At 44.6% G+C, this 24,327-nt stretch overlaps 1 protein-coding gene across 1 annotated transcript; it reads right to left on the bottom strand.

Annotated features, from left to right (window-relative positions):
* Window positions 1-1,000: 1,000 nt before the first annotated feature.
* CASS4 (Cas scaffolding protein family member 4) lies at window positions 1,001-12,028 on the bottom strand. The gene is made up of 6 exons (XM_010073340.1): window positions 11,974-12,028; window positions 10,460-10,926; window positions 7,709-7,813; window positions 6,548-6,697; window positions 3,014-4,345; window positions 1,001-1,414 (listed from the first exon to the last, which is right to left on the bottom strand). The coding sequence occupies exons 1-6, from the start codon at window positions 12,026-12,028 to the stop codon at window positions 1,001-1,003; spliced, it is 2,523 nt and encodes an 840-aa protein (XP_010071642.1).
* Between the last annotated feature and the right edge of the window lie 12,299 nt (window positions 12,029-24,327).

Below are 24,327 nucleotides of genomic sequence, written 5' to 3'. Positions count from 1 at the left end.
ATTTCATATACAAACTTCTAAAATAAATTAATTAGGAAAAATACAACTAGGGCAGGAGCAGGGCCGGGGCAGCGGGGCGGTGACAGCCTCTGGCACGGCTGGGGGACCCTTCCCATCCATGCAGGGATAGTCAATGACCTGCACAGCCCCCGCAGCGAGGGCTGGTCCGAGGACGCCTCTGGGTGCCCAGCAAGGAGTACCGTCACATCTCCAGTTCGTAGGGAGAGCTCCTCCAAAGCCTCGGCGTGTTCAGGGACCAGGATCGACTCTGGGTCAGTCGGAGCCACGCTCAGAACAGCTTCAGGCGGGGATGGGGGACAGGCGAGGCGCACTCCCCGTGGATTTATCCGGAGCCAGGACTCCCCCAAGTCCATTCTCCTCCTGTGCCAAGATACCATTTCCCATTCACATCTAGGCTAGGTGCAGTACCTGCCAGATTTTGTCCCATACCACATTCATCACATTTGTACATTAAAATAAAAAAATTACCTTTGCAGCTGTTTAAAAAAAATAAAACCAAACTGTAATTACAATTTTTTACTAAAGTCCTCAAGAAACAATTGATATCACAACAACTTCTAGACCATTGTGCAGCAAAATTTAAAGAGACTTTAAATACCCAAATAGAAAAGAAAAAAAAAAAAAGGAAAATATCTTTATCTGACCTATATAGAAATTAAAAAAATAAGAAATCAGCCAGATAATAGAATAATTTTGCTCTAGTACACAGCAAACATTCCTGGCCAGCCACTAGGATGATGACATTTGCAGGCAGGATCTGAATAATGGAGAAGAAAGTACAGATTTAATTCTATGACTCCTCTTCTGCATCTGCTGTTGTGTGGATCTTTGTCTGTTAAAAGTGCCCCAGCACCCAGGGAACTGCCTGGCAGGAGTTCTTAGAGGTGGCTGAAGGTTGGTGTCACTGAGCTGCCACATGTCAAAAGAGCAAAGAGAGAATCATAACAATGGAGAATCTGTAAAAACAGCAAAGAGTCTTTCATTCCAGCATCGCTCTGAACTGCTGTGTGTACTTCGACAGCTCCTCAGTTTGATCCTGCAGCTCCCTCATGGCAGCTGCGTTTGGATATTGTATTGCAGCATTTTTGGTGGCAAGAGCCAGATTCTTCAAGAGGCTGCAAAACCGGCTGCTGCTGTGGAGAATGTCATTCCGAGCGTCTCTTTCTTGAGTTTCCTGGCAGAGAGAATCCACTAGCTTTTGTCCCACCATAATGATCAATTTGCTGTGGGATATGAAGATCTCGGGTGGCTGGTTGTTGCTGAGACTATTAGTAAACACACCAATCGCCTTGTGAAGTGCACCAAAACACAGCTTACAGTGCTCTGGAAGGGACATCTTCTGTGCAGAGTCCTGCTTGCTTTGAATTACAGTCTTTTTTGCAGATGGCATAACCTGGAAAAGGGTTAAAAAAAAAAAAAAAAAGCTTGGTGGCATGCTGATTGTTTCCTTATTTCCTTTACCCTATATTCTTCACATATTTCTTCACTTGCAGGGAGTTTTATTAGTTAATAGTCTTCAAATTACCCCAACCCAGAAGCCTTTTACAATAATTTCTCTTTCCAGGAAGCACTGGACTCCAAAGTGGTATTTTCTCTCTTTTTCCCCCTAAACAAATTTCACAGAACTTGATTTTAATAATGGATAGCACACAAAGTGCTGTAGCTAAACATCAATCCTTTGTACGGTCTGGACTTCAAGCTTTCAGATAGTACAGAACGTTCAGACCTGATCTTTCGTGGTGCTGACTTCGTGCAGGTTATGAATGATTAAAGCAATAACAAGAGAGTCAATCCTTCTACCAGTGCATGACAAGATATTTTGAAATACTAACTCTCACAGCCTTATCCCAAATCATACACAAAGGCAAGCAAATAAATAGTATGACTTGAAGCTAGAGTGGTTCGTTACATTTGGAGAAAAGAAATGTTTTGCCTGGGTTTTGAGCAGTAATTCTAAGAACTGGTTTTGGGAAAATGAACTATGAGAAAACAAATAGATCTCTATGTACAGATATGCATGTCCAAATGCAAATTTCGAATTCTAGCAAGCACAGAAATCAGGGACTAGAAGTCCTCATAAATAATAGTTTTCAAAATCAGAAATACCTTTGGTTTTGAATCTGTACTCGTCTTTGCTGCTTCTTTACCTGGAATGATTTTCGGTGCCTGTTACAAATCAAAATGAAAGCAAAGTTGAAGTATTTTACATAAAATATTGAAATATAAGTGTGTTTTGCTCTTATTTCAGGGGGAACAACCCCTTGCTATGCAGCCTTCATGTCATGGACAACAATGGTACATTTTTTGGAAGAAACTGTAGGTTTTTTCCTACTAAAAATTTCATGTCTGATTCTGCAAGATCTAAGACTGAAACCAACATCAACAAAAAATAGCATTTCCTATTTTCTAAGGACAAGCCAGCATTTCTTTGTGAAACCAAGAGAGTTATATTCATAGTAGACATTTCAGCAATTCTAACAAGAATTATTCTAACAGTCATCCAAGATATTCTAACAAATAAATGTGATAATTCCCACTAAGAGTTTAATCTGTTAAATTAAAATTTTCAACGAAAGCATGCTTTCTGATACACCTCGAGTCAGAAAGTTAACATTTTGTGTATAGTCGTGTCAGAGTCAAACAAATGTACTGCCAAGAAGAGAACCACTAGTCAAAAGAGAAGAAACAAATTGCTAACCCCCAGCTAAAAGCTGTCTCTCAAATGAATTTAAATGGGAAAGCTAAAATTTTTTTCTCAGTGCTGGCTGGCTGCCTGCATAAATTATGAAATGCCAGTTCTCTTTATTACTTGAAATTACTGGTATTCTACATGTGCCATCTAGCACTAACAAAATCTTGAATTCACATAAAATCTGGAAAATAGGAAGTAGTGCAAACTGAATTTGGCACTAGTGCAAAGATAAAATAGTGCTAATAGCTTAATATCTGCAACCGATCAAGAATATAGATAGGAAAATGCAGTTATACTAACCTGCAACTGAACATAATCAGAGTCCTCTGTGGCATTTTCTTTTGGTTTCTCAGAAGAGACCTGACTTTGGTTGGGTTTATCAGGAGTATTTCTTTGAAGTGAATCTATTTCTATTCTTCTAGGCACTGTGACTTGTTTTGCCATTTTATATTCTGGGTTCACTTTTGATTGCTTCATTTCTTGTTCCTTCTCATTCTTTCTGAAGAGCAGCTTTCCATTGGCAATGATGATGGATACAAACCTCTTGATATCGTCTGGAATTGTGCGGGCTACCATAACAAAGCGATCAAGATCATCTGGGTTGTTCGGAGGTTTCCTGAGGACCAAAGCCTCCAGTGACCAGTTGCAGTTGTTTAGAGCTTCTCTCGTTTCTGTTAAGATTTTGAATGAGTTCATAAGAATTTCTAGCTGTTTGTTAATTCTGGTCTGAAGTTTATTGTCAGTGAGGTAAGAAGCATTTACCTTTACAACCTGAGCGAAGTCCAGGAATTCTCCCAGAGATACTTTGATGTGATCAACAGCTCTATGGATTTCTTCAAGGCTTTTCTCTAGGTGCTCTTGTAATCTCCATTTACTACTCACAAAGATCATTAAACTCGCAATTGAGCTGGATACACTGTGCTGCAATCTGGTCAGTGTCTCTATGGCTATGCCAAGGTCCAGTTTAATTTCTTTGGCAGGCTCTTCTGATGATGACACAGAAGACTCAGCAGAAGAGTTTGAGCATGTAGAGAGTGTGCTGCTTCTGCTGTCCACGCTAGAAACAGATAACCTGTCTTGTTCTAGTTTGGCATCTCTTGAGAGCTGTGGAGGAGCACTGTATGCTTTGTCTCCAGAACAATCACTGGTTTTTTCCATCTCTTTCTTGGACTGCAAAGCAGTGGGCAAACCTTTTGGAATATCATAAACATTCTCTTCAGAGATCTGATTCTCAGCCTTCGAAGCCAGGAGACCTGGGGGTGCATCACAGCTACCGTTTTGTGGCAAAAGGAGCACATCCCGTAAGGATGGAACGTCATAGAGATGGATATCTGGAAATGTTAATTTCCGTTGTGTTGGTGGAGTAGAATATAATTGTGGATTTACAACTGTAGCTTCGGTATTTGTTGTTAGCACCTTGTACCTGGCTGGTGGTATATCATACAGCACCTGGCTCTCCGAGGAATGGCCGGAAGGGTATTGTTTTAACCCTGTTTTTTCAGGTGACACTGGAATATCATAAATCCATTCTGACTTTCGAGGATTTGGCAAAGTATTGTAACGGCCCCAGAACTTCTTCTGAGATTCATTTTCTGAAACATCAGTTTCTCTTTTGGGAGGGACATCATATAACTGCAACAGAGCACACAGGACTTATAAGCAGTGTTTTTAAACAAGAACTAAGAAACAAAACTGAATTCTCAGAGCATGTAAATGTATGCAACTCCAGTAATGTCAATGGAACTGCACTACAAAAAGGCTAGCCCGTAATTTTTATTTTCTTTCTAAAGAGCTGCACATATAAGGTTAAAATATTTTGAGCACAGGTGATTAAATCATATAGCATTGTCTGCAGTCAGAGAAATTTAGGGGCTGTTCCCTGGCTCCTTTGGGGTGGGAAACTTTCATCGTTTTCTGAAATGGCTACAAGAAGAGTGAAATGCCAGTTTATTAGTGGGTAATAAACTCAGCTCTACAGAATGAAGGAGGTAAGATTTTAGTAGCTGCTGTATAAGAAAACAGTTGATTTGCCAGTATCCTCACCCACATTCATATGTATACCCCAACAACAACAACAAAAAAAACCACCCCCAGATACTACTGACTGTTCTCAAACAATGGCAATGAGTTTAAATTTTTACTTGATGTAGGTTTGCTAAGATGGATACAGATCTTGCCTAATGCCTTAAAAAGATGTGTGGGCACAGCTTGCTTTGGAAGCAACAATAAACTGTGTTTCTAAAGGGATCTGCTCCCAGGCTGTTGCAGCTGGTCAGTACCGTTGTTACCAGCTATGTAAATGCCTTCAGCTTCGGTCAGCAATTACTCATATGCCAGGGTCCCAGTTCTGGGAAGCACCAGTCCTGCTGCCACTGCTGAACAGACTCTGTGCAGGATAGGCTGCTCCAGTCGTGGGGCAGCTGTGAACCTAGAGCACTTCTCTTTAAATCCACAAAACCAGGAAGCCTCAAATTTCCTGCACTGGGATGGTCTGCTCCAAGATCCCACACCTCAGCCCTGGGGGTATGTGCTAAGCAGCATGTCAAAGTTCTTGGATCCTAAAACTGGTCAGGAAACCCAAAATATTTGTCACTCAACTAATAAAGAGTTTCCATTGAGGCATTTTCTTAGTTGTGAAATTTCAGATCAGTCCTTTCTTCAAGGATGGTGCTTGTCAAAGAGCAGGGAGGAGGCAGGAAGCTTGACCCCACACAAGGCTGCCCCCAAACCAGGTGTGCTCCGCTCTCAAAAAAAGGTGAAGGCAGAAGAGTGCTGTATGGAATGGGAACAGTTAGTTTCTATCTGCTTAAATATTATAAACAGATATTCAAGAATGTCGGGTATTGAGTTTGCTTTTCACACTGTCATAAAAAGCATCACAGAATGGTTTGGGTTGGAAGGGACCTTAGAGATCATCTAGTTCCAACCCCCCTGCCATGGGCAGGGACACCTCCCACTAGCCCAGGTTGCCCAAAGCCTCATCCAGCCTGGCCTTGAACCCCTCCAGGGATGGGGCATCCACAGCTCCCCTGGGCAACCTGGGCCAGTGTCTCACCACCCTCACAGTAAAGAATTTCTTCCTAATGTCTAATCTAAACCTACCCTCATCTTGTCACTACATGCCCTTGTAAAAACTCCCTCCCCATCTCTCCTGTAGGCCCCTTTCAGGTACTGGAAGGCCACCATAAAGCCCCCTGGAGCCATCTCTTCTCCAGGCTGAACAACCCCAGTTCTCTCAGCCTGTCGTCACAGGGGAGGTGTTCAAGCCTCTGATCACCTTTGTGGCCCTCCTCTGGACATGCTCCAACAGCTCAACGTCTTCTTGTGTTGGGGGGCCCAGAGCTGTACACAGCACTGCAGGTGGGGTCTCATGAGAGCAGAGTAGAGGAGCAGAATCCCATCCCTCAGCCTGTTGGCCATGCTTCTCTTGATGCGGCCCAGGATCCCGTTGGCCTTCTTGGCTGTGAGCACACACTGCTTGCTCATACTCAGTTTTTCATCTGCCAACACCTCCAACTCCTTCTCCTCAGAGCTGCTCTCCATCCATTCTCCTCCCAGCCTGTATTTGCGCTTGGGATTGCCCCGACCTATGTGCAGGACCTTGCACTTGGCCTTGTTGAACTTCATGAGGTTGGCATGGGCCCACCTCTCAAGCCTGTCCAGGTCCCTCTGGATGGCATCCCTTCCCTCCAGCACGTCGACTGCACCACCAAAGCACTGCACTGAAGATGTGCTGGTCTCATCCCCGCGATCACCGGCAGGGAGGTTCAGCACACATGCCCAGTATCATAGTGATGAGAGATGATTCTGTTGTGTCCAACGAGTCCTACTTACATTGCCCACTGGTGAGTCTTTCTGGCTAACAGCTCCTGCCTTTTCTGGGCTGGACGGGACATTGTAGACCTGCTTCTGCTCTTCCTGGAAACACTTGGTGGATCTGACCTGCACAGAGCCCTTTCGTGTGGTCGGCGGAGTGGCACCGCTCTGGTCAAAGGGAAAAAAAAAAAACAGGTTGACTGAAGTCCTCTTTAGAGCTCACTGAAGACTTGGGTGGAATCAAAGGCTTTCAGGTCCTATACTGCATAACTCCTGGTTTGGACAGCGTGGGTCAAACTCAACTGGAGAGCTGCTAGAGCACCTTCCCATAGCTGCACCCCCACACATGGGTTTGGGTCTGAGTAGGGATCACCCCACTTATACAAAGTGGGGAACACAAAGAATTTGTGGATAGCTTGATAATAAAGGAATTGGATAATAAACAAACCCTGCATGGCCAGGTGTTGCTGAGGATGGCAAGATGCGTGGGGGAGGCTCCACGAAGGTGCTCCAGTCCCACACACACCTTTGCATGGTAGGAGATGGCCTGGGAGCTGCCATCTGTCCCAGCCTGGTGACCTGCACAGGCTGCAGGGAGATGTAGAGGAAATGCGGTGACATTCACTCTGCACGAAGCATGGTATCAAGAGGAAGATCACGTAACAGGATGCTTCAGTGGCCGATGCAGTCGCTGCACTGCCCTTACCCTGAATGCATCATGGTTACAGGTTACAGATCTCACCCCTTGCATTTTGTTGCCCAGGAGGCGGGTGGTGGGGGTGACATTTAGTTTCTTTTTGTATGGGCACTAGTAACTCTTCTGTAAACATCTTGAAATCTTTGCGATCCAACGACATAGAGCCAAAGCACATTTCCTGATGGATAAACCAAGGCAGAGAGGTTGACACTCTGATACTGAGAATGCATCTGTGCCCTGGAGGCCAGTAATGGTAAAACCAGAAGTGTTTATGAGAAGCACACCAGATTTAAGACACGTTTCTCTAAATGTCTAACAAATTCAAGAGAGAACTGCTTTAGGTGTTGAACTTCCCTAAAAATAGATTATTTTCTGCCAAATTTTACAAAAAGTGAATAGTAAAACACTAGAATTTACCATAAAAATCTATTCTGAGGTCCTACAGGGTCCCAGCTGCAGCAGGGGACCGTGGCAGGACTCACCTGCGTGAGTAAGGACTCCCGGCGCTGCGTGGATGGGACATCGTACACCTCGCTCCTGATATTGGGGACTGACGCCCGGCATGCTCTTGGGAGAGTAAGCAGATGCTTAGAGGGGGAGAAAAAAAACAATAATGAGAAAGCTGCAGTGAGCAGTAAGGTCAGGACATCTTTGAAAACTCAATTAGTTGAATAGGCCACCATTAAAGTAATTACTCTTAAGTGATTAAAAACCTTTCAGCTTTTCACTGATGGTGGCAGACAGGAACTGACCTCACAAGCAGGCACGGTATTTTTTCCCCATAATTCTCCTTTGCCAGCATTTCTGCTTTATTTCAGATGAGATAAGAATTGGCACGTACAAATCAAAGGCAATCTGCTTTACTAACCAAGGGAGAGAACAGATTTGGAGAAAATCCAGCTTCAGTTATCACTTGAATCTTTAGACTAACCCAAAAGCAGAACCACTAAAAAAGCAAGCGGGGAATTTCTACTTCTCCAGGCCCACAAAGCCACTAGGTTGAGCCATATTTAGTGGGAGCAAGAGCAGCAAAAAGGAACAGGCTGAGATGCAGTGTTCTGTAGTTATAAAAGACTGTTTACTCATTCCAAATGAGTTACCTTGATGCCCTGTCCAGCTCCACAAACAGAAGTCTGACGTGGGAATTACGTTATCAGTCTGCAGTCAATTACAGACCAGTTCTCCTCTTTGCTTAAAACATAATTTGAAGAGCTGTGACCAGATCTGTGGGATAATTAGCGAAGGTGCCAAAATCTGAATGTTGGGAAGGGACTTATTTTTTAAATCAGCCCCCAAAACACTGAATTTTGTTCATTCAGGATGGGTTTAGCCTAGCTTTCTACAGCTAGTTTACAAATGGACTACTGCAAAGCCATGGAAACACCACTGGAGATGAGACGTGACAGTAAATGATTTAAAACTGGAGGTAGTGTTCTACATCACTAAGTGTTGTAGCAACTAAATATAGGGGAAATGTGGTAGAGGAAGAAGACTCCGGCTTTACAACTGCTTGCTTCATTTTTGTGAAAGCTCTTAGCTCTCATCTGAGGAACAGGAACAAAATCCCCTTAGTGCTCTGTGATATGAGCCATCCTGCTTGCCAACGGAGGCAGAAGAGACCTTTCCAAGTAGAAAGGGTACAAGATAAGTGGTACCAAGAAAGCCATCCTTAGCCCATATCTGTTTTCAGATGGACAAATCTTACGCAGTACATAGCAAAAAGGAAACCCACTGAATATCATCTCTTACTACCATTTCAAGAACAAATTATTTTAAAGCACTTTGAGTCAGAGTACAGCAAGAAGGTCCCCTGTGCACTGGGCAACAGCTAAAGAAGCGCCGAGGCTTTTCTATAGGGTGACAGCAACAGGCTTTGGGGGATTTTGTTTTCTTTTATTGCTTTCAATCAGCTCTCCCAAAGACTCACAGTGGCTTTACCCAGCTGCTCAGAGGACAGCTGAGTATGCCAGGAACTTTGCCAGTTGTCCCACAGGATCCACACGGGGTGGTCGGAGGGCTGCGGATCGTTCTGCACTCACAGGGGCTGTTCGCCCTGAGCCTCCCCGGGCATCTGTGTGCGGCTTGTGGCCACCACCGTACAGTTGGGGTAGGGACAGCTGGGACGTTGGGCAAGAGGTAGCTCAGGCAAACCTGAACTTCTGAATAATAAAAGGAGGCTAGGACTTTTTTATTCCCCCCCCCCAACCCCTTTCTCAAGGCTTAGGTATACAAACTCATGAAATGACAGAGACAGGAATAGCCCAGGAGCTCTTCTGCTGGGCCATGCATTCAGATAAACACAGATGACATTTTCAGCCTGATCTGCTGGTACAACACAGAAAATTTGTATCAATCTCACATTCAATTTGCAAATACCTTCTTTAGGGTTAAGGAATGTGGAGAAATCAGATCACAGCAAGACCAAAGGGTCTTTTGCAGCTATTACTCCGTTTGAGCTCGCAGTTATGGTAACTGTACACAAAGGCTGAATGTGCAGCTGCAGCGCTGGAAATTAGGTTTCACTCACCAGAGATGTACTGGGTTTGTCTGTTTTCCAGCACCTATTTGCCCCACAGAAGGAACCAGCACCTCGGTTTCCATACCCTGCCTTTCGGCACCGTGGGATGAACAGTGGGTGCTGCTGCTTTGTGCAAGTGTAGTGACAACCTTGAGTAGCAGAAGAGAGAGGCAGCAGCACTCTGAGCTGGCTGGGAAATAGTAGAAACTAGACCAAAGGCAGCAGTCACACAGCAAAGGGTCTTTCTTTTTTTTTTTTTTTTTAATTCCAAATCATCTTCCTGTGCAGATGGATGCAAAGACCCCACATGTGCCCAGAGGACTCTGGATGGATGCATGCTGTAGAGCATCACAGGAGAAAGTTCTGTGCCTTGTTATTGTAACTTTGGGGTAGGTTTGTAAATCATTTCTAGATTCTTCCAAACAAGTGGTATATTCTTTACTTCCTGCCCTGTTTTACAGCTGCTTTGAACTGTCAAAAAAAGCGAGGGACTTCAGAGTATAGAGACTCTCATCTGTTGCCCAGAGCAGCATTTCTCACGTAAAGCTATAAACTATAGTAGAATTGACAGGAGTTTCCTAAACACCATTTATTAGAATGACTTGGCTGCAAATTCCACTGAAATGCTCGGGCCAATAGCCTTTATTATTTTCCCACTCCCAACAATTGTTTTAATAATAACATTTGTGACTTTTATAGCTGCTTATATTCTTACCTGGCGTGTTGAGCTTTGGGTCCTTTCACTGAGCAGCTGTGCAGCCAGGGCTGGGACCTGGTATATTCCTTGGGCAGGCAGGGTAGAGCCCCTGGCTGGAGATTTCACCCACCCCTCCATCTTCTCATAGGTAGATGACAACACAGGGGGCTTGGGGACAGAAGGAACCTGGTAGATGTTTTGTTGGCCAGCTGGTGGCTCGGCAGAATTGCTGCAGGTGGAAGGAGGCAGCGGGACAGCCTGCGTGGTGGCCAGGAGCTGGAGGCGGTTAGCGGGGGCCAAGCCCTGCCTGCCGTGGAGGGAGCATTTCCACCAGCCCTCGCTGCCGATGACATTTTGGTCCAGAACCGTCAGGATGTCCCCTTTGCGGAAGGCCAGCTCATCTGAGCACTCTGCCTTGTTGTCATATAGTGCCTTCGCCAAGGTGTTCTGGAGAGAGAAAAAAAAAACAAACCACGAGCATTGCACTGTTACACCAATAAAAATGGTGATTATTTTCTGGTTGGATGTTATCTCCACCTTAATTTCAATTTAATTTGAGTCCATCAGTTTTCACATTAAACAACATTTCTCAGAGCATTGGTTCCAAAGAGTTAAACATTTGCAGCCTGTGTCCACTATGTTCAGTGCAGTAAAGAAATAGATAACAATACTGCAGTATGTTTCTTCACCATCTTACCCCCTCCAAGCCTCGTGCAGAGCATTGTTAATGTTCATTACTTGAACTCTATGAACATCCCTAGATGAAAAATAGGTGATTTTTCCCACCGGCATTCTGTGAATATTTTGACAAAAGCTGCAGAGATAAATACATCAACCATCCAAAAATAAACTGGGTACCAGGCAGGGAGACATGGGTTTTATCCGAGGACTTCAACTGCACGTGAGAAAGGCTAATTATTTCTTACAGAACAAAAAAAGTTCTTATTTTCCTTTGAATTTCCCCCCCCCCTCCAAGAGCCTTATGAAGACAGACCTCCCAGTAACATCAGCCCTAAGGGGGTTGGCAAGTGCCCAGCGGTGACACTGGTGGCAGAATTTTTTTTGCCGTGGCTGCAGCACCTCTGCAGACCCAGACTGCAGCTATCAGTGCCCATGGCCAGCCCAGACCAGAGAGTTGGATCCTGACGATTCAGAGCATCCCAGGCTGGGCTAATGGTTTACGTGACACATTAGCTCAGGGAAAAATCTAGTCATACACACAGTGACACCACACAAATAGCTCTGCTGGCTGGTAAGTCTTCATGGTAGGTCAGTGCGTTCATGAGCTTATCTTCAGGTAAGCACACCCTAAACAGTGCCTGCGTTTCTCTGCATCACACAGACATCACCTCTGTCTGAATACTTCTGTCTCCAGTCTATCTTTCAGTATCTTCACCACATGCTCTTTTTTCTTTTTTTTAAGACAGGAAACCAAGGAAGAATAGAATAAGTGACTTTTCCAAGATCACAGAAAAGCTGTGAGACAGCAAATATTCCTATTTCCCAGCTTTTTCAGCACAGGGCAGCCCTACCTGTCTCAGCTGAAGCCCATACATTTCTGGCAATCATGAGTGTGTACATCACCATGTTTTATTTTTAGCATATTTATTTTGGGTATTTGCTTACTCATTGCAAGATCACAGTTAAAAGAACGAAAAGTAGCAGCAGCAGGTAGCTTTATTCACCCAATACATTTGTGCAAAGGGCAGAGAGAGCTGAGGACAGAGTGTTTTTCAGTGCAAGAGACCATTTGCTTTCAGCTTTAAGATGAGACTGACTGCTTCCCAGTCAGCAGGACACTGGCTGCATTTCAGCACTAGTTTCTTACCAGAAAGTGCAAGTCATGTCCAAAGAGATAGCACCCAAATAGGAAACGTGATGCCTTGTATTTTTGTCCAGAGCATTTGCTGCAAAGCAACAGCTGGCTCGCAGCCGCAGCAGAAGAGGAGCAGTTTGTCCGCTCAGCTGATGCAGCGGGCTGTTGGCAGCAGCAGGCATTGCTTCCCCAGGGTGGCCACGAACAACGGCCTTTTTATGATCCCTGGGCTTGTCCCTCAGCAGCTGCCAGCCATGGACAACAGTCCCATTTACCTAATGTCCCAGTCTGGTTAAAACAGTCTTGCCTCGAACATGGGAGCCCACGCTCCATTTGGACAATGCCAAGTGCTCTGAGCCACCTGTGCCAAGCCAGGCCCCCAGGAGTCCCACCACGGAGCGTGGCCCAGGGTGGGCTTCAGCTTCGCATGTTGTTGTAATTGTTAAAAAAAAAAAAAAAGCCAACTTTTCCTGTTATTCATCAGCAGCACTTCTAGATCTGGCTTCACACTTGAGCCCTTTTTGCTGGATGCTGTACAGACAGGTGGACAGACAGATGCTCTCTGTCAGGTCTGGAGAGGACGGGCAGAGGGACACTGCTGTCCCCTTCTGCAAGCAGGGTGATGAGGTGGGAAGAGCCTTATCCAAGCACACGCAGGAAACGGGTGGCAGAGCCAGGAAGCCCGAACGTAGGAACTGAGCCCCTGTGTAGCGCACTAGACAACAAGACTGTCATTCCCAGTTGCAACAACACAAATAAGAGGAGAATTTGGTTCACACTATGGTTTTAAAAGGCATCTAATTGTCAACATTTCCCCAGCTAATTATTTTCTGTGGAAACAGCAGACTAAACATATAATTGGGCCTGATTGTTTAATTAATCAATGTATGAAACCACATAAGTCCTTTATTTAAAGTATTTTATTTACTAGTATTTATTTAAAATAAACTTGCAAAAGACAGCCTCTTGTTGCAGAGCATCATGAAGATAAAAAAACCACTATGACAAAACAAAAGATCTCCAGCAACATCTCCCTGAACAGACTCTTGTGTATTTTCAGTGCCCACAGCCTAGCAACGAAGCTGCAGCAGTACATTAGAAAACCCATACAAAGAGCACCGCACCACTGAAGTAACTTCATTTCTGCTGAATTCTAGTCTCCCCAAAAACGCAGAAGGAACATTTTCACAAAGTGTAAAAATAACAGGTCAAACAGCTCTGCCTCTGCATGTCGTCCTCCATTCTCCTTTGCTCCTCTATTTTCAGGACTAGTGAGTCCCCTTTATTTCTTGGTTCCTTTCCAAGCATTCTGGTTGCTGACCCAGCCTCCCGGGACCTGATCACACCAGGGCTGGTGTGGAACAGACCTGTGAAGCATTTCTTTTACATGGTGTTATCGCCAAAGAAATGCAGGCAGTACTGTTCACATACACTCCATTAGTTTTTAAGGAGTCCCAGCTGTGGATTCAACAAATATTAGCCCAGGATGCTGAAACAGATGTTGAAGATCACCCTAATGCCAGTAAAACAAACTGGAACAAACCCACAGTGATGCCCACCATCACAGGTGCTGGTGTGTTTAGCTATTTTAGTGGATATACTTAAAAACAAGCATTGAACTAGCTGTGGTACCAGGTAGTGCTGCAGTTTGGGCAGCAAAGAGCATGCTGTAGGGCAGCTGATTTTCTACTGGAGTTTGGGGTGGTACCGAATCCCACAACGACAGAAAAATTCTGCTGGAGCCCCTGAGCTGGGTCAGTTATGAAAGCTAGGCTGGTTATATCCATGTTCCACTGAGATTAAACCCCTGTCAACACGCCCATGAAGAGGGGATGGCCAGGCAGGTAAGGAACCAGCACCCTCCTGGCTGTGCCCCATCCCCCACCAGCATCCAGCCCCTGGCCAGCTCTGCAGCTCAGCGTCCTGCAGGCTCCAGCTGCTCACGGTCAGAAACAGAGCGAGTTACTGAGAAGCCATGGGGTACCAAAACTGTTCCAGTTTGCTTTCCAGAGGAATCTCATTTTTTGAGACACTTAAAAAGTGTCTGAAAACTTTTGAAGAATCTCATTTTTAAGAGAACTCATCCCAGCCAGTTGATCTTCTGATCCCAGTCACAGAGCAATTTTCTAGACAAAGTTAAGGAAGTTTATGGCTGGCGAGTGCTGGATCTGACAGCACAGATAATTAAGTTTTACCGAGTCTCTCTCCAGTTACGTGGAGTGAGGTTATTTGTAGCACAGGCTCTGGCTCATGTAATGGGGGGCTGTTTGCCAGAAATCCGGCCCTATCTACCCTTCCAGCTGTCTAGCACACATGTAAAGAATCACTGTGGCAGCTCCTTTCTATCATGTAAGCAGAGGCATCTCTGACCTGCCAGTAACTATAAACAAGCCCTGCATTCCCAGGATCGCAGAGACCTTGCGGGATGCTCGGCGAGGAGGAAGCCGTGCTTTGGGGCCAGCGAGATCTGCATTTTTTCTTTATTACCAGAGAAGCGGAAACAGGCTGTCTAACGCTATCACCCACAGAATGCCATCCAGGGCCAGCTGTGTCTCCTTCTTCGCTATTTTATATGATCTCGTTAATGTGTCCTTGCAATAACCAACATGCAATAAGTACTAAAGCAACACAGAGGAGATCAAAGTGGTTTTCCTTCTTTGACGTTTGTTGCTTCTTCCCTGTCAGCAGCCCTGAAAAAAAGTCTCCCAAGACAAAGAACATCTTAAAAGCCATTCATCGCCCCATGAGAAAGCACCTCGGCAGACAGTGCCGGTACTCCTCTCTCGCTAAGCTGGTTTTAACAAGACGATGACAGACAACAGACCTAGAGAACAGAGGTTGTGTCCTCTGCAACCTCTTCCTGAGACACTGTTCTCCCCCGTACGGAGTCCATGACCTCGTTAGAGGGATGCAAATTAGTCACGTACCGCGAGCCAACCGTACTGAATGGATTTACAGTATAAGGCAGGTTCTGTTAATTGAGGCATGAAGAAAAGTTCTCGTGTAGCTGTAAGTGTGACTCCTTTTATGGGATTGCAGATCAGCTGTTAAGATAGTAACTCTACAAATCTGAGTTTTTACATGTTTATTGTTTGCATATCCTTATCCAGCAACATTCCCACTAAAAAACCTAACAGCCCTTGGGAGTCTTCAGAATGAAGGCTGTTAACTCATGTTTATTAATGAGGAAAGGGAAAAATTTAATTAAGAGCCAGTAAAGCTGATATTTGTACAAAATTGTATAATTCTGTAACACAAAATTCTATAATGTCAAAATGGGAGTACTCACATAGACCAACATCTGTGCTCTATATACACAATAAATATCTGTGCTAAGGAAAAAAAAGCCAACTACCGCTAACATCTCCTGGTCCCTCTCCCATCCCGATCCCTCTCCTCAGCCTACAGTACTGTGCAACAGAAAAAAAACCACCCTCATAAAATATATGCAAGTGTTGCTAGAAAAATCCTTCATGGTTACCAAATGATAATTTGAGCATCTTGCCTGCAAGACTGCCAAAATAATTTCTGCACCCCTTCCCACTCAGTTTGTATTTGGAAACTCCAATTCACTATGTTCTATCCACATGATACGTAGGTACTTGACAGCATTTCAAGTGGAAAAAAAATTGTCTTAAATTTGCTTCTTAAAAAACCTATTGAAACAGTCTAAAAAAGAGAGAAAGAGTTTTAATAATGTAATTTTTTGTGGATGAAGATAAATATTTCTCAGCTGCCTTCTGTACATAAAAAACATCTGTAAGCACTTTTACTGCAGGAAAATGGGACTTAAAATATTTGAGGAGAAGGAAGAGATACAACTAAAGGCAGCGGGTTGTTGTTTGCTGAACAGTTATGTCCATGCATCAGTGACACCCTCGGACATGTTTACAGAACTGTTTCCAGTTAATCTCTTCACCTCTGAACGAAGCTGCAGAAATAAACATTCCCCATTGCCCCCTTAGCTGGGAACACGCTTCCCAGGGCAGTGCCTTTTAAACGGAGAGCCAAGCTGAGTCACTTTAGGTTTTGCCCAATTCAGTTAATTGTAGACAGAGTTGATGCGGTCAGCATACACAGGAGAAAGAAGAATTTACCTTAAATGCTCAGATCTTTCTTTACATGGATGTGCTGCCCTGCTTAGGGGGTTTGCGTGCCCCACATCGTGTGTAACATTTTCTGTGACTTGCAGAAAGTAATTTTACTGTTTTTTTTGTTTGGGTGTTTTGGAAAATAAGTGTTCTTGCTATACAAAGGCTTCAGAGCTTTTTGTATGAGCTTCAACAAGGAATGAATGTCAGGTCTTCCTTTTACTGCCTATTCAAGGGTTAATTAGTTTTCGGAGGGTGGAACCAGGTGCTCATCATCAGGTTTTAAATTCCGAATGGTCAAATTTAAACTTCAGGCAGAAGCACTGGGGTGGAAATTGTGCAGCTTCACATTAGTCCGTGATGCAGAGGTGGGAATTACAAGGCAGTTCTGTTATTTTCCCCAAACTCTTTCCACAAATGTAGTCAATCACATTCTAGCTTTTTAAAAACCAACAGAAACCCTTGCTGTTTACAGGGTGGCCAGGATTTTATTCCCATTCACAGCATTTTTTCATGTGTGGTCTCATGCCCAAGTTCCAGGAAAAATAAACTGTCATTTCCTGAGATTTAAAAAAAAGCCGAATATGTACTTCTGGGTTTTGGTTCCTCCCCCATCCAAAAGTTTTTGCCTATATGTACCATTTTACTTTTTTTACTTTTCTAAACCTTTTAGTACCTTGATTACATTTAACAACAACATTTATTTAAAGATACAGAAAATCCTGATGAGCACAAGTTTTCTCCTTCTACCTCCGAAGCGATCGATGCTTCGCAGCGCGGGGCCCTTGGTCTGCCCCAGGAACAGGCAAGAAACCCCCAGGACAGGCTGGCAGGAGCAATGGCACATTTTCCCTTGCAGTGACTGCTGGATGCTCTTCCTCCCGGGTGCCCAAGCAGCATCCCTGCGCCCCGGCTGACCTGCTGCGGGGTTTCTGCTGATGCCCTGGCTGTGACAGGAGTGACAGCCACCGAGGAGGCAGACGCTGGGGACGGCTGTTCTCTGATTCATCATGAATCAGCGGCAACACCGCAACTCCCAAAGGCTGCAGCTTCCTCCGGCTTTCTCGCTGCAGTTATATGCCCAAAAATGTTAATTCTTTTTTAAGATCACCCTTCCGTTCAACATTTCATTCAGCTGAAATTTTAACATTTCTCTGGGAAAAGAAAGGGAGGATTTTCCACCTGCCCTGATCCCTGGCGTGCATCACAGCTCCGTGCAGCAGCTGGACGTTCCCCTTCCCCGTCATTAACACGGGGCACATGGGGACGGCGCAGACCCTGCCCCGCATCCCAGCTGCCCGGGATCAGCTGGAAGTCATGTTCAGGGGGGTTCACAGCCAAAGCAATCCTGCTCAGCACAAAGCACGCTGCTGCTGCGTGTGCGCTGTGCTGGAGGTCTGGGCAAGAACGTGAACCTGTGACTACAGAATGGATCTGATCCGTCCACTTATCCACCCCTCCTCCCAGAGCAGCATTTCCTAAAAACGAACGCTGCCACCGCTCCTTTCCTCTTCTCCGAGCTCCGGTTCTCTTTGCAGAGCACTGCAGGATGCGGTCAGTCACTATCCTAGAGCGCATGGGCTCTCCCAGACTCACATAACTCATACTGAAATTACTTGACATCTTCTTCATCAAAGAGTTACTCAAGTTGTTGTAACATTTCCACTACCCATTTTCCAGTAATCTGCACAAAAAAAATGTGTTCTTGAGATAATTTATAACTCAATTGTTAATCATTTAAACTCATTATTTCCAAGAAAATACGGAGAACAAGGCCAGCCAGGGTTATCCGTGGTAACGTTTTCAGTAAGGCACGTTATTGCCTAACAGGCATGGTACAAAACCCTTCTTAACCAAACTGTTGTTCTTCATAAAGCATTCTTTTCAGCTTAACTTGGATTGTATTTTAAAAATTAAGACCATGTGCTCTGTCAGTAATGTGCAAATAAGACCAACAGCATGTTTTGAAAAGCGATCCCGACAGATGCAGATTTTACACTATACCCCCTTCCACCATAAACAGAATATGCAAAGCCATTAAATCCAAGGGAGATAAAAGCATCGAGTACTTACGTTGACCTTCATTGTGTTGTTGCCTATTTCCCTGTTACTCCATCCCCTAAGGAGGAGGACACGAGCTCCCTCGCCCTTCCTCTCCACGGTCACTCCGGTGGGCTGGGCAGGAGCACTGGAGGGTCTGGTCGCACCCCCGAGGAGCAAATGCCCGGCCCCCACCCACCTCCCACTGCACTCACTGGGAGCCCCAGAGCAGAGCAGCTACTGGGAATGGAGAGAGCTAATTACGGAGCAAAATTATCTCCAGGGTGCAATTGGCCTGCAGCTGCTGATGCTAATGAGGGCCTGGCGCAGGACCCGCAGATGTCCCCCCTGCAGAGCCCCCCAGGGAAATGCCTGTTCTGCTCTGCAACTGCATCCCAGCAGGAGAGCACAGGGCGTGGGGATGAACGGGAAAACGAGGGCTGGGTTTGGAACCATCTTTGCACCTTTTACAGCATCAATTTTTTTACCCCTGATATTTTTTTTTTTTTTTTGGTACACAAAAGTGGTTTGATATACATTGAAATTTTCACGTTCAGGTCTCTATCAAACTGAACAGATCTCCTTTGTTATTATGAATTCCTGTAAAATGATCTCACTCTTCACAGGCAGCAAACCTGAGGAGGAAAGCTAAACATTAAGCGCAGCTGAAGGGTTTTGTTTCTTTGCTTATTTAAAAAATATATTTAATATTATTAAATAATAGTGTTATTTAAAATTATTCATAGCTGCTATTCGCTCAGCAACAGCTCTGCCCACATTATGCTTATGCAAATACACAGGTTTTACAGCTTTGTATTTGTGAATATCCTGGGGTTTGGGGTTTGCAAACTTTTACTGGTTTTGCCTTTGTATGCGCTGCCTTTTCTCTGTCAGAACTCTTTTCCTTCCTCTTTCCACGGTAGCTTCAAGATGAAATTAGACACTCCCAAACCCTCAGTCATGTAGCTGGAAAAGCAATGCATCTTAAACAGAAAATGCTGAATTGAAAATGCTTGCTCAACAAAATCTGCACCTCTGGGCTGGGACTAGGAGCAGAGAAGCAGCTAACGCTGTTGTCCAAATGAGAAAGAGTTCCTGGCACAAAACAGCTCATTTGAATGGGGTTTTCATTTTTTTTCTCTTTCTTTTTCTCTTTTTTTCCTCTTTCTTTTTCTTTTCTTTCCTCCCCCCCCCCATATTACAACCAGGAGTTTTACTAATGTGAACGCTCCGCTTCACACAGCAGATTGAGAACAGCCATCCCTGTGCTTTCTCAGGTGTTGCCAGCATTTGAAATGGTCCAGAAATACAACAAAGCCACAACTTGTGGCCACAAAACTACTTTCAAATACAATTAAATGTTCTCTTGAATTAACCCCAGACAGGATCCCTGCCATGCCGGGGTGGGGACAGCCACCGCAGACCATGGGTGACCCACGCTGGGGCTGGGACCCCCCCAAGGGACCGTGGCCATGGGTGTCCCATGCAGGGGCAGGGACAGGGGCAGATAATCCCAGAGCAGCAGCTGGAGAGCTTTTCCCTTGGCCCCAACCTCCAGTTGCCTCCTTGAAAGAACTGGGGTGGACTGTGCACACCCCTCCACCCCCCAAAATAAGGCAAGTTGGGATGAGAAAGGGGGAGTTGCTTAATTGTTCATGGTTTATTCTTTCTCAATCACTCGAATCAGTGATTAGAAGTTTGTGCTAACTGGCGATAAATTAAATGAGGTGAAAATTCCCTGGGTTGAGCCCACTTTGCCTGTGACAGAACTAAAGTTCTACCTCGTCCCCAGGAAAGCTGGGCATCGAGTCCGCTTCCACCCCACTGCATCCCTGAGAACAGCCATTCTCCCCAGTATCTCCTCTTGGCTATTTCAGTAACTCCTTGCTCGATGTATGAACTCTGCCAAATCCAAAAAAAACGTGTTTGCCCCCAGGTGTCCGAGACAGAGCCCGGGGAGGGGTGGCAGCAGGCACCCCGGAGTGCAGGGACAGCCCTGGGTGCTGGGAGCTCACAGAAACAAACCAGGCGCAGCTCATCACGCTGACCGTGTTGTAAACTGCACCAAGAGGTGCAGCCTTTCCCGTGCAGACAGCGTCACAGGTGTGTACGCAACGAGACAGAAGTAATGTCATTGCTCTGGCTGTGCTCATGTGCTGAATTCATTGTCAGAAACATTTTTCCTTGTGAGGCTGGAATAGCTGGGGCACAGTGGTAATTGCAGAGTGTCACCCGTCCCAGCAAAGCTACTGCTGGTTGGCACGCGGTGCTTCGAGAAGTCCAGATAGCAGAAAAAACACATCCTTAGTCTTTTTGTATTAAGTATAACATTCAAATATTGTAATAAACAGTACTGCTAGGAGAGCATGAACCATATACACAGTTCATAAATTATATTGCAGAAAGAAATGTGACTTTTTCAGTTGTTATTTCAGCTGAATTTGACTGGGTGTGCTGTGGCTGTGTCTAAGGATCTCACAGCAGAACAGGAAATCTACTTGCTGCCATCACATTTATTTAGCCATTGGAAAGCATTTAAGAAAACTGAAAAGATCATACCTAGAAGTAGAAGCTCTTCTCAGTATAGCAATGAAAAATGTCCTGCATCAATTTTTTTTTCAAATGTGAAAAATAGTCCTTTTCTCTTGACATGCCTCAATGGAAAATTTTGAGTGCAAAAAATGACTCATCGAGCTAGTGCTAAGCTTTTTTTTCCACTATATTTGTATCAAATTTCCAGGAGGCAGTTTATTTACAGTAAACACTGAGATCATAATCCAGGATGAAAATAATAATTCCATTACGCTGCTTATTAACTTGCCAACAGTAATCAAGGTGCTGACTTCGAATCAAGACTCCAGTGTTCTCTAGCCCTTACAGATGCAGCAGGTTATTTCACCTACGTATATATATAAAATTATACTAGAGGCAATATGAAGCACAAATAAATATAAAAAACCTTATAAACTAGTTCCAATCTTTCAAAAAACCCCAATATATTACTTCAACATTTCTTCTGTTCTGTGTGTAACACAAGGAAACACTTCCAACATCACCAAGCTTCATGCTGAATTCAAACACCAAACCCTACTCTAGGACTCCTTTTTTTCTTAATTGTTTATATCCTGTACTCAGAAAACCCGACATACCTTTGCAGCGCTGTGGATTCCTGTGTTTTTATCCATTGTTGTCATTCGGCAGCAGCGTCACTTTGAGCGAAACAGGTAATTGCCGCAGGATGAGGAGACGTCAGCTGTGCACAGTCACCCTGTGTTGTAGGAACTACGTCTCAAGAAAGCGCGTCTGACAGCTCTACCCCCAAAAGCATTTAGGAATTTGTAGAAAAGATTCTTGTGAAGGGCGACAACAGATAAGAAAAGGAACGGAATGCAAACCAGAAAAACACTATTAGCGCCTAAAAGCGAGAAAATAAGTCTGTCTGCAAGTGGAATTTTCCTTGACCTCTCTGTCACCAACTTGTTGCAATTAACCGCAGTCAGAAGTCTCACCCTTCTGTTTTGGTACATGTTCCTGTATTTCCTCTTTTAGAAATGTGATGAATATAATGCCACGGGCCACAGGGGGCTGCACAAGGCTCAACAGAAGCGACTGCCACAATCATTGCAATTCAGGATTTCAAAGCCAACATTTTTCACACCTTCCAAAGCTGTCTCAACATTTAAGCCACAGATACAACTTTCTGTTATACAGGGGCTTTGTGAAAATGGTATGTATTTCTCTGGGTACCTGGGGGTGAGCGCAGTGTGAGACTCCTCCTGGCTGCACCAAGGCTTACCCACGTACACAGCAAACGCGTGGGCTTCGGCTCCTGTCCGGCACCGTCCTGCTCAGCGAGAGCAGTTGTGCTGCAGCGTGTTTGAAGGGGCCCTTACAGCCACACAGAGAACTTCCTCACCTGAACTATGATGACCCGAACTGCTTTTCCCTTATCGCACTTCAGTTCTTCCTGGGATTCAGTCTCACAGGGCAGCGCTGGTAGAAAGCCAGCCCCCGTGTCCAGGAAAGGAGAAATACCAGTCCCAGAGCAGTAGCCCCTCTTAAGTAAAAACTTTGAAACCTGTCTCAATGGGTGGCAAACAAGCCTAATTCCAAAAGCAGCCTTTTAGGAAAGGCTTTTCCTAGAGCCATGTGCCAGTTACTGACTGCCAAGACAGTGTGCCAAGGAAGGCTGAAGGCCAAAAGGTACCAAGCCATAATTAAGATTTGTCTCCAAAGTTGCTTTGCTTTCACAGCAGCATGGCTCGTTGGCCTGATGCGCTAGCCGAGGCGTCACCCTGCTGTTTCCATGATAGCTTCTTCTGAGGTTCCATGCCAGACAGATACAGCAGACCTTTAGAGAGGTCATGGAGACTTTCTGGAGGAGGCGATAAATCCTGAGCATGACTGTACTCCGAGCAGAGCAGCTCACAGGGCTGTAGCTACCAAGAGGTACAGACCACAAAACTGGTGAAGGGCAAGCGCCTGCACTGGAATTGTATAAAATACAACTTCAAGGTGGGAAGCTTCTCTGATCGTAGCAGTAAGCATGATCACGTGAAGAAAGGTTAGTTAGATACTTCCAAACTTGCACAGTGAAAAGATGTATTCCCCTTCGATCAAATGCAGATCTAACAGGACAACTACATGTGTGTGCACAGCCTTCTTCAAGACTCAGCCACGGCTCCTCTTTACTGTCCTTCCCCACGTGCTTGCTCTGAATGCTGTGTAGCAGCCTTACCTCCCTCTCATTCTCATCCCCAGTCACAGCACTGGGATGCTGTGGTACTCAGCTATTTCACGCCGGGGTTGTATTATCTACCTAAATAGGACGAGTTAAGTTTCTTCCAACCCTTATTTCTTCAACAGAAAAATACCAAACTTCTGGCTGCAAGCAAGATGATATACAGAATGAAAAGAGAGGTGCCAAGGTCAGGATGTTTTTGCTTTAGCAGATTAAAACTGTATTTCTACCCCGCAAGTTAAAAAACCACAGAATTAAGGAAGCTTGAGGTGAAAGCTAGCATGCTGCTAACTTACAACCACTGCAGTGGTTTAATACATACAACACCAAAACAGTGTTTTCAAAATAGAGGAGTCCAAACACTAGCAGCAAATGTGCTACTTAGGGACAGCTTCTTTAACAGAATTGAAACAAATATGGCACTCAGAAAAAAAAAAAAAAAGCCACTGCTACGAATTTAGCAGGCTGGCTGTAAGAGCAGAGGGGTGCTTTCACTGACCAAGTACAGCACCCCTTAATAACTGTGTGTCAGGACTTCCCTCTTCCTTCCCACCAAGCCCTGCTTCTCCTTGTTTCTCCACCAAAAAAGGCACCAGAACTGCTATCTCATGCCTCCCATGTTTCTGAAATTTGAGAAACTTGAAGGGAGGCAGAGGAAGAGCAAAGAGGATTGCTAAGCCTAAGAAATGTCTTCCATAGCAGTAACTTTGAAGATAAAATTAAATTTCATTCCCTCTTTTAAAAAACCATCCCACATTTTATACTGTAGATCTATAGTTGTACCCGATTCAGATGTAACAAAACAAACGAATTCATCAAGCTTTAACATGTCCCCAAAGAGAGAGCCTGCCAATATTCATTTCTCCTTTGTTATATAGACAACTAATGCATTTCTTTTTTTATGTATTAAATAACTTTTTAAAAGGTAACCTTTATTTAAACATAGACAGAACCTCTACCCTCATCAGCCCTTGACAAGACACTTTATCCATGGTAATGTAAAGTTAATCCAGCAGTAAAATCCTCCTGAAAGCAAGTGCTGCACTTGGACTAAAGGAAGCCTCCTGCATGTGAAGCCCAAAAGCACTGTACAAGGACACTTGAATAGACACATTTAAAACTTTGCACAGGCAACCGTCTGTAAAAGTAAGTAGTGAATTTTAAAACTCACAGAAGGTTTAAGCACAGAGTTTCTCAA

This window comes from Pterocles gutturalis, unplaced genomic scaffold (assembly GCF_000699245.1).
Source record: "Pterocles gutturalis isolate BGI_N339 unplaced genomic scaffold, ASM69924v1 scaffold12047, whole genome shotgun sequence".
NCBI lineage: Eukaryota > Metazoa > Chordata > Aves > Pterocliformes > Pteroclidae > Pterocles > Pterocles gutturalis.
The sequence above is the reverse complement of the archived record's forward strand: the minus strand, read 5'-3'. Positions and strand labels throughout refer to the sequence as shown.

Coding starts and splice junctions, on each gene's coding strand:
- CASS4 (XM_010073340.1), bottom strand. CDS start 12,028: ATGGTGATGTACACACTCATGATTGCCAGAAATGTATGGGCTTCAGCT. Junction 10,927..11,973: donor ATGGGCTTCAGCTGAGACAG/GTAGGGCTGCCC, acceptor TTGGTGTAACAG/TGCAATGCTCGTGGTTTGTT. Junction 1,415..3,013: donor CTGATTATGTTCAGTTGCAG/GTTAGTATAACT, acceptor ACCCTTTTCCAG/GTTATGCCATCTGCAAAAAA.